This window comes from Mercenaria mercenaria, chromosome 2 (assembly GCF_021730395.1).
Source record: "Mercenaria mercenaria strain notata chromosome 2, MADL_Memer_1, whole genome shotgun sequence".
Classification (NCBI taxonomy): domain Eukaryota; kingdom Metazoa; phylum Mollusca; class Bivalvia; order Venerida; family Veneridae; genus Mercenaria; species Mercenaria mercenaria.
The window spans coordinates 26,892,686-26,905,320 of record NC_069362.1 but is presented as its reverse complement, the minus strand read 5'-3'; the positions used below and the strand labels follow the sequence as shown (position 1 = coordinate 26,905,320).

Genomic DNA, 12,635 nt, shown 5'->3' with positions numbered 1-12,635 from the left:
TTTTTAGCGGTAAAATCGGGCCGCATATTTTTGCAAATAAGTATATTATTATTTTTATAGCTCTTTGCACGAATGGACTACTCCACCGATCGGGCGAGTGGTTTTTACGTGGTAACTTTACCAAATTGAGAAATTAATACATCAGGCAAAATTACCTGGATTGACTGGAATTTACCCGCGAATCGTAAAAATATCAAAACGTCATGCTGGTAATTTTCCATTCCACAAACACGTGCGCCCTATGGTAATATCTTATTTACATCGCGGTTACTTTTGACACAATAAACGCGCGTGGTGCATTCATTTTTCAATGTAATCGCTTCAAATTTTCAACACCGCTTGAGAACTAATACAGTTTGAGTTCTATAACAATTTTAATAAGATATCGACAGGAATGTAGGCAAAATTCTTTAAAAACAATCAGATTTTCATATAATGTTTTGTAAAATTTCAAACAGCGCGATCTTGATTATTTACTTCTTTCTTAAAGTAAATAAACGGTACATACTATGGTAATAAAATTCAGACTCTTGACCAGAATGTACAAAAAACACAATTAAAAAATCTTAAATAATGAAAAAGCGGCAGCAATTTAAATACATGGAGTAAAACGATTTTTGGCAAACAGATTTCTGTCAGCACGGCAGAATAGGTTACGTGACCTCGTGAACGTAAATAGAAATGTGGTTTTAAAATAAAGCAGTATGATGTTGTTGCGGATTTTAATAAGTTTTAAATTATTCATAGCACATGTATTTTTTGACACAACACTTTGCTAGATATTCTTTTCAAACAATAATGTAAATTCCTTGAGGGCAAATAGGTCACAGAGGTAGGCTATCCACTATCATCGTTCACGACACATTTACATGTCAGTTTATTCGGGATATTGCACATTCGCTTTTAAAAAAAGATAAAGAAAAAACTTTTTTATTGATTTCTTCTCAACAATTTAAGGAATCGAGAAAGTACGATCAGACAGTGATGTGTCACATGGCGCGAAAACATGACGTAATGCCATGACAATCTCGGGCAACTATACCGCTTTGATCTCCACTTCAGATGCCATAATAACCGACACACTTCTTTTAGCTCCTAGAGGGGGTGTTAATTGAGGATGAAAACAAGGCTAATTACTAAGTTTATCATCAGAATAATTACCGATAATTATTAATGTTTTTTTTTTTCACTTTTAACACGGGTCGACGTCGGGTGGATGATGATTATTGTGTCCATATTTTGGGACACTTTTCAAAATAATTATTTTTCGGGATAACAGATTGCTAGTCTTCCATTTTTAATTATTTTAGAAATAAGTCCTGTTTCTTTGAGTCATATGAAGTTATGACGTCTACAACATCACAATTTAGGTGATAGAATTGGAGGTCCACTAAAGTTTGAGCAGCTCTCCTAGATTTCAGCAGTTGGTGGACCTGCTGAAAAAAGTTAAGGTCGAGGCCTGCAGAGTCTTGAAAAGTCAGGTTTTAGATGGGATTTACAGGGTTTTCCCTAGCCCCAAAAAAGGTGGTAAATTTACCACTTTTCGAGGTCCATGTCCCCCTTTTCTTAGCAAAGGGGGGCATGAGTTTTCCCAAAAAAAAACAATTTTTCAAATTAATTAAAAGTTAATTTCAATCAATTTAAACTATTAAAAGCCCAAAAGAGTATCAAAGTATTCAAGCAAATCCTAACATGTCCCCCAAAATAGTCTCTTTTTTCCAGAAAAATAAATTTGGGGGGACATGATGTCCCTCAAAATAAATTTCCTAGGGAAAACCCTGGATTTATAGTAGTGAGACGTTGAACAACCACTTGCAGCTTTATTAATTCACAATTTGGGCATACCAGTCAAAACTCCATTGTCTAGCATTTCCAGTTAATCCAGAATTTTAGACTGGGGTAGGGGGTGATGGTATTAATCTCAATGCAGATCAAAGATGCAAATCATATTCCTGGCCAGTGTGCTTTTACTTGGTTTTAGTTTGAAATATAAATGTTGGTTGTTGAATAATATTCAATATTAAAATTATTATTTAAAGAGAGAATCCACAACAAGTTTTCATTCAAGTTTCATGTTTAATCAAATATAAACCATGTTCTCCGCAAGTAATTGCCAACTTCTCCACATGAATTAGCGGCGGAGAATGAATGATATAGGACACAACGATCCTATGACCACTTGATCCGTAGATCGACTGCTCTACCTATTGAGCTAATCAGATGGGCTACGCTGGAAATGAAAAAACAACAACAACAAAACACAAACATAAAGCATATATTTATTTCATAATATTTAAATACACAATCAAATGGCATTTTGTATTGCTAAAACATCATCAAAGTCATTGTACATTCAGGTGTAAATCAAACATAACAATAGGATGCATGTTTATAAGGTTTATTATCTCCCCTGTTTGAAACTAGGGTGGTGTTAGGTTTAAAAAAAAAAAAAAAAAAAAAAAAATGCCTACCTACCTACCCTATTTTTTTTGGCCATGTCACTGGAAACAAACAATTTTTTTTGTTAGGCCTGATAAATAAAAAATTTAATAATTTCAATTTCATATTTTGTGAATTAAGTAAAAATTATTCTCGAACAAACATCAATGAGGGGGCAAATGATCTGACAAATATTAACAAATTATATAATATGACAAAGATATTTTGAAAATGATCATTTCAATTCAAATATTTGAAAAAACTCTGGTAACACAGAGCTGATTTGACAGAGAAGATGATAGCATGATTATACACACACACACACACACACCAGAAATCAACTAAATGTTGTGGTCGTAAAAGGAAAAATGTTGCAGTTTTTAATTCAAAGAAATTTTGACCTTTGATTTAGGGGTCTAGCACTTGTCACGCTGTCTTATAATAGTGAATGTTTGAATGCAACAAAGCAAAAATTATAGGCCAAAAAATGAATTCTTAAGTGTGGTCTTGACCTTTGAGCTAAGGGTGTGGATTTTGCATGCAACAGGTTATTATTATGGTGAAGTTTTATGCAAAACAATTTGAATAACCAATCTCATTAGAAGCTGCCAAGGTATATCAATTTACATAAAAATAAAGAGAGGTAATTTGTCATAAATTCAGTCAATATGTATCTTCACTGATTGTCCAAGTCCATCTGATGACACAAATGAAATTTCAGATCAGTATCTTCAGAGGTACGGAGATATACCAATTTTAATTTGAAATAAAGGGAGGTAATTTGACATAAAATCAGTCCACAGTTCTCTACCCTGATTGTCCGAGTCTAACTAATGACAATAATGAAATTTCAAATGAGTCCTATAAGTACTTACTGATATAAATCCATTTTGATTAAAATCAGGGGAGGTAATCAGAAATAAAATAACTCCAGAACCTATGATTGGATCTGACAGATTCATCATTCAAGATTTATTGTTGTAGATATTTTGCAAGCTTGTATCAAATCAAACTATAAATGAAGTCTCTATATGGCTGCAAAACCCAAAGTAACGAATTTTGGACCTTTAAGGGGCCATAACTCTGAAACTCATGATGGGATTTTGGCAGTTTTCAAAAGGAACCAAGATATTATGCCAACACAAGTTTTGTGCAAGTTTGATTAAAGCTGATAGCAAAATGTTGACTCTATAGTGTTCAAAAGCCAAAAATAGCAAATTTTGGCCCTTTAAGGGGCCATAACTCTGGAACCCATGAGGAAATCTGGCCAGTTTTCGAAAGGAACCAAGATATTATGCCAATACAAGTTGAGTGCAAGTTTTATTAAAGTGGATTGCAAAATGTGATCGCCATCATGTTCACAAGCCAAAAATGGCATATTTTGGCCCTTTAAGGGGCCATCACACTAGAACCCATGATGAGATTTGGCCAGTTTTTAAAAGGAGCCTAGATATCATGCTAATACAACTTGTGTGCAAGTTTGATTAAAGTTGATTGCAAAATGTTGTCTCTATTGTGTTCACAAGCCAAAAAAAGCAAATTTTGTCCCTTTAAGGGGACATAACTCTGGAACCCATGAGGGGATTTGGCCAGTTTTCAAATGGAATCGAGATATTATGCCCATACAAGTTGAGTGCAAGTTTGATTAAAATCAAATACAAAATGTGGTCTCTATCGTGTTCACAAGGTAATTGTGGACGGACGACGGACGGACGTCTGACAGAAATGAAAGAGAGGGCCCTTTCTTTTGTTTGAATAGGGGGCCCTGGCCCTTTAATCTATTGTTAACGGATTAAAGCTTTTGTTCTCTTTACAGTTAGATGTCCCTCTCTTTCTTTTCAGTTGCCAGACGGACGGACGACAGACGGACGGACGACGGGTGATCACAAAAGCTCACCCTGTCGCCAGTGACAGGTGAGCTAAAAAAAATCCTATATAAGCCTATGTAAAACTTGGGACCCCTGGGGTGGGGCCACTTTTCACCTCAAGGTAATAATTTGAACAATCTTGGTAGAGGACCATAAGGCAAATGCTACATACCAAATATCAAAGGCCTAGGTCCTGTGGTTTCAACCAAGAAGATTTTTATAAAAAAAATTCCTATACAAGTCTATGTAAAATTGGGACCCCCGGGGTGGGGCCTCTTTTCACTCCAAGGTAATAATTTGAACAGTCTTGGTAGAGGACCATCAGGCAATGATACATACCAAATATCAAAAGCCTTGGTCTTGTGGTTTAAGACAAGTAGATTTTTAAAGTTCTTTCCTATACAAGTCTATGTAAAACTTGGGACCCTGGGACAGGACCTCTTTTCACCCCAGGGGTATAATTTGAACAATCTTGCTAGAGGACCACTAGATGATGTCACATACCAAATATCAAAGCCCAGTAGGCCCTGTGGTTTTTGACAAGAAGATTTTCAAAATTTTTCCCTATATAAGACTTTGTAAACCATGTGACCCCCATGGCAGGGCCATATTTGACCTAAGGTGGATAATTTGAACAATCTTGGTAGAGGACCACTAGATGATGCTACACACCAAATATCAAAGCCCTAGGACCTGTGGTTTTGGACAAGAAGATTTTCAAAGTTTTCCCTATATAAGTCTATATAAACCATGTTCATTATTTTTTGGTGCACTGATTCATTGCATTTCATACCAAAACAGTGTCTGAATATTTAAGCACTCTGAAGGTCGATTTTGACAGCTTTTACTGGCCCACTTCGGATGACTTTTTCATGATGAAATCAGCAATATACGATTTTATTGTTTTGCACAGATTAATAAAGACCCTAAAATTATACAGTTGAAATATGATGCATGTGCGGTTTCGGAATGCTAAGTTATCATCATAAAACCACCAACAGTGTCTGGATTTAGCCACTGGACCAGTAGAGTTATGTCCCTTTTTCTGTTACATCATCTTCTGATGCTGAAGACATACGTTAAATTTGAAACATTTTGCCTTGTTGTTTTTTTTTTCAGAAACCTAATAACATCAAAGTTGGAGTTATGTAACTTGTCCCATGAGGTCAACTTACTATGCCAAGGATATGTTTGAAGTCTGAAAACATTAGACCTAGCAGTTTTAGACAAACCTACTTACATTAAAAATGTTACATGATGCAGATATGGATGCCAACACTGGCCATGAAAAAGGGGTAACAATGAAAGCTATATCATACATAATACTTCAAACAGAACTAGAAACTAATTACTGAACCATTATCATGACATGTTTGTGGAAAGACAAACATTGCAGTTTTAAATTTACTCAGGTAATAATGACTTGACTTTCAAAACAAATGCAGGGTAGCGGCTGTATGTAATAACAATAACCAAGTATTACCTAAATGTGACAAACCATTATTAAGTTATGGATGCAAAAGAACAGAATAACCAGACAGAAAATGACAAAAAACTATATCCCTCTGCTGGAGAAAATGGATAATGAATGAACAGGCCTTGTCCTGGAGCATTTAGTCTGGGAACTGAATAGGGCAAGATTTCATCTGGATTCTTGGTCAAGATTACTTTAAGATTCCACAGTCTGTCCTTAAAAAGAATTTTATAAATAATAGCTCTCTTAAGAAATGGGATCCAAAACCCCTTTTCATTGAACAGAATATTGTAGATAAATTTAAATACATACATATGCAGTCATCTACGCTTCTGGAACCTTCAAATTTTGTGATTGGTGTTGCAGGATCACAGACCAGACACATTGTCTGACCACTTTTTGGCTGGTACTGTCCAATCGGACAATTCTTACATGTTCCTGTTCCACTTGTCAAGTCCAGATAATAACCAGCATTGCATCTTTCTGTTGAAGAGTAAACAGGGGAGATAATCATGCATGACCAAAACCAAAAAAATTACAGACGTTATAAACAATGGCATGCCATAAAACAAATCAGTAGAAATGCTCCTCACCACTGACATCTTTTCTTGGCTGCCATATTTTCTGCATGCTATTTGTTTTTACCATTCTGTATGGCATGTCTGTGGTTTTATTCTTGTGTAATACTTTTTATATGGCCTTTTGATTAAGTTCTGATAATATGAACAGTGTTCATGGATGTATTTCGAGTACTGTTAGTCTTTGTTTTGGTCAGAAAATAGATCTTTCTTAGGGACAAGCATTCTTTGATTTCAACCTTCAGAGGTGGTTATTCACATTTAAATTTAAGAAATATTTTAAGATGTTATTCTTGTTTCATATATTCTATTAAATTTTGTTAAAGGAACAAAAAGACCCCGGCACTCAGTTATGTACTTATTTGGAAATGTATATTGTATAAAATTTTAATCTCATTAACTTTTAGCATGACAGTATTCAACATAAGGACCATGATGGTCCTGAATCGCTCACATGTCCCCACATGACCTAGTTTTGAACTGAGTATGACGTCGTTTTTTTCTATTGTCTGACATAGTGACCTAATATTTGAGCTCATGTGACCCAGTTTTGAACTTGACCTAGATATCGAGATAAAAATTTTGACCAAGTTTCATGAAGATCCATTGAAAAATATGGCCTCTAGAGAGGTCACAAAGTTTTTCTATTATCTGACCTAATGACCTAGTTTTTGAAGGCACTTGACCCAGTTTCGAACTTGACCTAGATACCATCAAGGTGAACATTCTCCCCAATTTTCATGAAGATCTCATGAAAAGTACGGCCTCTAGAGAGGTCACAAGGTTTTTCTATTAACTGACCTAAGGACCTAGTTTTTAAAGGCACGTGACCCAGTTTCGAACTTGACCTAGATATCATCAAGGTGAACATTCTGACCAATTTTCATGAAGATCTCATGAAAAATATGGCCTCTAGAGAGGTCACAAGGTTTTTCTATTTTTAGACCTAATGACCTAGTTTTTGAACACACGTCATCCATTTTCGAACTTGACCAAGATATCATCAAGGTGAACATTCTGACTAATTTTCATGAAGATCCATTGAAAAATAAGGCCTCTAGAGAGGTCACAACGTTTTTCTATTTTTAGACCTAATGACCTAGTTTTTGAATGCATGTGACCCACTTTCATAACTGACCTAGATATCATCAAAGTGAACATTCAGACCAACTTTCATGAAGATCCATGGAAAAATATGGCCTCTAGAGAGGTCACAAGGTTTTTCTATTTTTAGACCTAATGACCTAGTTTTGGACCGCACCTGACCCAGTTTTAAACTTGACCTAGATATCATCAAGGTGAACATTCTGACTAATTTTCATGAAGATCCATTGAAAAATATGGCCTCTAGAGAGGTCACAAAGTTTTTCTATTTTTATACCTACTGACCTAGTTTTTGAAAGCACGTGACCCAGTTTCCAACTTGACCTAGATATCATCAAGATGAACATTCTGACTAATTTTCATGAATATCCATTTAAAAATACGGCCTCTAGGGAGGTCACAAGGTTTTTTATTTTTATCCCTACTGACCTAGCTTTTGGCCGCACGTGACCCACTTTCAAACAAGGCCTAGAAATCATCAAGATGAACATTCTGACCAATTTTCATGAAGATCCATTGAAAAATACGGCCTCTAGGGAGGTCACAAGATTTTTCTATTTTTAGACCTACTGACCTAGTTTTTGACCGTACGTGACCCACTTTCAAACATGGCCTAGAATCATCAAGATAAACATTCTGACCAATTTTCATAAGATCCATTGAAAAATATCCCTAGGGAGGTCACAAGGTTTTTCTATTTTTAGACCTATGACCTAGTTTTGACTGACGTGACCATTTCAACTTGGCCTAGATATATCAAGATAAACATTATGACCAATTTTCATGAAGATCCATTGAAAAATATGGCCTCTAGAGAGTCCACAAGGTTTTTCTATTTTTAGACCTGCTGACCTAGTTTTGGACAGCACGTGACCCAGTTTCAAACTTGACCTAGATATCATCAAGATAAACATTCAGACCAACTTTCATACAGATCCCATGAAAAATATGGCCTCTAGATAGGTCACAAGGTTTTTCTATTATTTGACCTACTGACCTAGTTTTTGATGGCATGTGACCAGTTTCAAACTTGACCAAGATATCATCAAGGTGAACATTCTGACTAATTTTCATGAAGATCCTTGAAAAATATGGCCTCTTAGAGAGGTCACAAGGTTTTTCTATTTTTAGACCTACTGACCTAGTTTTTGACCGCAGTTGACCCAGTTTCAAACTTGACCTAGATATCATCAAGATAAACATTCTGACCAATTTTCATAAAGATCCCATGAAAAATGTGACCTCTAGAGTGGTCACAAGCAAAAGTTTATGCACTGACGCACGCACGCACGGACGACGGACGCTGCGCGATCACAAAAGCTCACACTGTCACTTTGTGACATGTGAGCTAAAAAGCTGAGTATTTATTTGGATCTTAGTTAAACATCTTCTTGATGGCTATCAACTGGGATATTCCAACCATAACAAGAGCTGTCTGTAAGACAGCGCGCTCCACTATTCGGGGATTTGATAGTAAAATGAATATATGTCTGAATAAGAGACCTCTACTGTAAGAGGAAAATACAACAAGGGGCATAATTCCATCAAATACACAAATTAGAGTTATTAGGATTGTTACAACAAATGCAGATGATGATGGTAAAGATATATTTTGAGTTTCAAGTCATTATTTTATATAGTACCAAAGTTATGTCCAGAAAACAAAGTTTGTTAAAAAAAATTAAGTATAAAAGGGGCATAATTTGGTCAAAAATACAAATCAGAGTTATGGGGATTGTTACCACACATGCAGATGATGGTGATAAAGATACATTTTAAGTTTCAAGTCTTTATATTATATTGCATTAAAGTAATATCCAGAAAGCGAAGATTGCAAAAAAAGTTTAAGTACAAAAGGGGCATAATTCTTTCAAAAATACAATTAGAGTTATGGGGTATGTAACCACACATGCAGATGATGATTATAAACAAACGTTTTTAATTTCAAGTCATTATCTTTTAAAGTACCGAATATATGTCTATTAATAAAGCTTTCGAAAAAATTTAACATAAAAATAATTCCAAGTATAACTCCTTTGTGACCTTGACCTTGGGTATAATGGGCCCAGTCCCTGCATATACTATGTTTGTATACTGGACAATGTTTATGAGAGCTTACAGTAAGATATAAGCAAAAGTAACAAAGTTATAACAGAAAAACAAAGGTTGCAAAAAAAAAAACTTTAACCTTAAAAATAACCTAAATATAAGACCTTGGTGACCTTGACCTTGGATAAAATGGGCCAAGTCCCTGTACATACTTTGTTTGCATACTGGACAATGTTTATGTGAAGTTACAGTAAGATATAAGCAATAGTAACAAAGATATGACAGAAAAACAAAGGTTGCCGAAAAACTTTAACCTTAAAAATAACCTAAGTATAACACCTTGGTGACCTTGACCTTGGGTATAATGACCCAGTCCCTATACATACTTTGTTTGCATACTGGACAATGTTTATGTTCATGATGGTAAACAAGTATGCAAAATATGAAAGCAATATCTCAATGGACTTTGAAAATATTTGGGGTGGTATGCAAACTTTAACATTACAATAAGCATATTCTAAGTCGAAAATGGGCCATAATTCAGTCAAAATGCTTGATAGAGTTGCCTCCTCCTTTTTACAGACTGGGGTCATGACGGTAAACAACAAGTATGCAAAATATGAAAGCAATATCTAAATGGACTTTGAAAATCATTTTAAAATCCCTTGATAAATATTATTTCAAATCCCTTCATGGATGGCAGTTATGGACTGCACACAAGGACACAACATGTGATGGACAAACACTTGGAAGGCCACAGCCCATTCCTATATCACCTCTTTTTTTCTTCAAAAAAGGTGGACAACTTATATGGAAACACATGATAAATTAGTTTGTTTTACTAATTTTCCAATACAAAATTGAAAAGCGTTTGTAACTGGTACCAGAATATTTACATCCATCAAATACATAAATAATCATTCCTCCTTGGGAGTATTGGTCCGAGTCCTTGGGGAAGTTTTCACTGCCATGGAGGCCCCTGTTTGATTCCCCTCTATTTGGGTTGAGATTATTCTTATTTTCTCCTAAGTTGAAACTAACAAATGATCTTTATTTATGCATACCATTAGCATGACAATTAATTTCAGCCTGAATTTTGAGGACAACTAGAAAATGCTTTTGTAAAAAAGCGCATGTCTCCCCCAATGCAAAGTCCTATAGGCAAGAAGTCAATAGGAGTCAGGAGCGAAAGTCAAAGAGACACTGATGGTTGGATGCAATAGGGATCATCTACTTGGCATGTCCAGTCATCCCGCTAAATTTCAACACTCGTGGCCTAGTGGTTCTCAAGTCACTGTTCAGGCTCCTGTGACCTTGACCTTTGATCAAGTGACCTCAAAATAAATAGGGGTCATCTACTCTGCATGTCCAATCATTCTATTAAGTTTCAACATTGTAGGTCAAGTGGTTCTCAAGTTATTTCCAAAAAATGATTTTACATGAACAGGCCACTGTGACCTTGACCTTTAATAGACTGACCCCAAAATCAATAGGGGTCATCTACTCTGCATCTTCAATCATCCTAAGAAGTTTCAACATTCTGGGTCAAGTGGTTCTCAAGTTATTGATGGGAACTGGTTATCAATGTTCAGGCCTCTGTGACCTTGACCTTTAACGGAGTGACCCCAAAAACAATAGGGGTCATTTACTTTGCATGAACAATCATCCTATGAAGTTTCAACATTCTGGGTCGAGAGGTTCTCAAGTTATTGATTGGAAATGGTTTTCCATGTTCAGGCCCCTGTGGCCTTGACCTTTAACAGAGTGACCCTAAAATCATTAGGGGTCATCTACTCTGCATGACCAATCATCCTATGAAGTTTCATCATTCTGGGTCAAGTGGTTCTCAAGTTACTGATCGGAAATGGTTTTCAATGTTCAGGCCCCTGTGACCTTGACCTTTCACAGAGTGACCCCAAAATCGTTAGGGGTCATCTACTCTGCATGACCAATTATCCTATTAAGTTTCAACATTCTGGGTCAAGTGGTTCTCGAGTTACTGACCAGAAATGGTTTTCAGTGTTCAGGCCCCTGTGACCTTGACCTTTAATGGAGTGACCCCAAAATAGATAGGGGTCATCAACTTTGCATGTACAATCATCCTATGAAGTTTCAACATTCTGGGTCAAGTGGTTCTCTAGTTATTGATTGGAAATGGTTTTCCATGTTCAGGCCCCTGTGACCTTGACCTTTGATGGAGTGACCCCAAAATCAATAGGGGTCATCTACTCTTCATGACCAATCATCCTATGAAGTTTCAACATTCTGGGTCAAGTGGTTCTCTAGTTATTGATCGGAAATGGTTTTCAATGTTCAGGCCCCTGTGACCTTGACCTTTGACAGAGTGACCCCAAAATCAATAGGGATCATCTACTCTTCATGATCAATCATCCTATGAAGTTGCAACATTCTGGGTCAAGTGATTCTCTAGTTATTGATCGGAAATGGTTTTCAATGTTCAGGCCCCTGTGACCTTGACCTTTGAAGGAGTGACCCCAAAAACAATAGGGGTCGTCTACTCCAGCAGCCCTACAACCCTATGAAGTTTGAAGGTTCTAGTTCAAATGGTTCTCAAGTTATTGCTCAGAAATGAAGTGTGACGGACGGACGGACAGGGCAAAAACAATATGTCTCCTGGGGGAGACATAAATATTATTTAGAACTTCCATACACTCAAATCTGAAAATTCATACAACTGAAATACATAAACCTACAAGTTTTTAAAGACTATTTTGTAATTATACCACTTTCATAGACTTGTAGGCTTTATATTGGTATTATTATTTAGAAACCTGCCATGAAAATACTTAGAATACATAATTTGAAAAATATCCTGCTCTCTCTTTGGAAAATGTGTCCATTTACAAAAAGTCAATTTTGAGAAATAATCTAATAATTTTCTTTCTATGGGAGGTGGTACTGCTACAATTATAGGTCTATATTGTACTTTCCAGCTTTTCAGAAGACCCAAGGTGCTCTTTCAGGGTATTATTTTATGCATGGAATGACACATGTGTAGAACTATTAAACTTCTGCATAAAGTCAGCTGGAGGGCTCTGAGATTTTAAACCCACAATGGTGAAGCAACTGATATGAAGTCGGCCATTTTAACTAATAATTGCA

At 36.0% G+C, this 12,635-nt stretch overlaps 1 protein-coding gene across 1 annotated transcript in view; it reads right to left on the bottom strand.

The window, feature by feature from the left end:
* The window catches only part of LOC123562048 (uncharacterized), a 332,465-nt gene that overhangs the window by 194,189 nt on the left and 125,641 nt on the right, over positions 1-12,635 (bottom strand). The window contains exon 30 of the mRNA XM_053524913.1: positions 6,094-6,264. Within this exon, the coding sequence (XP_053380888.1) occupies positions 6,094-6,264 (171 nt within the window). The remainder of the gene's footprint in view (positions 1-6,093; positions 6,265-12,635) is intronic.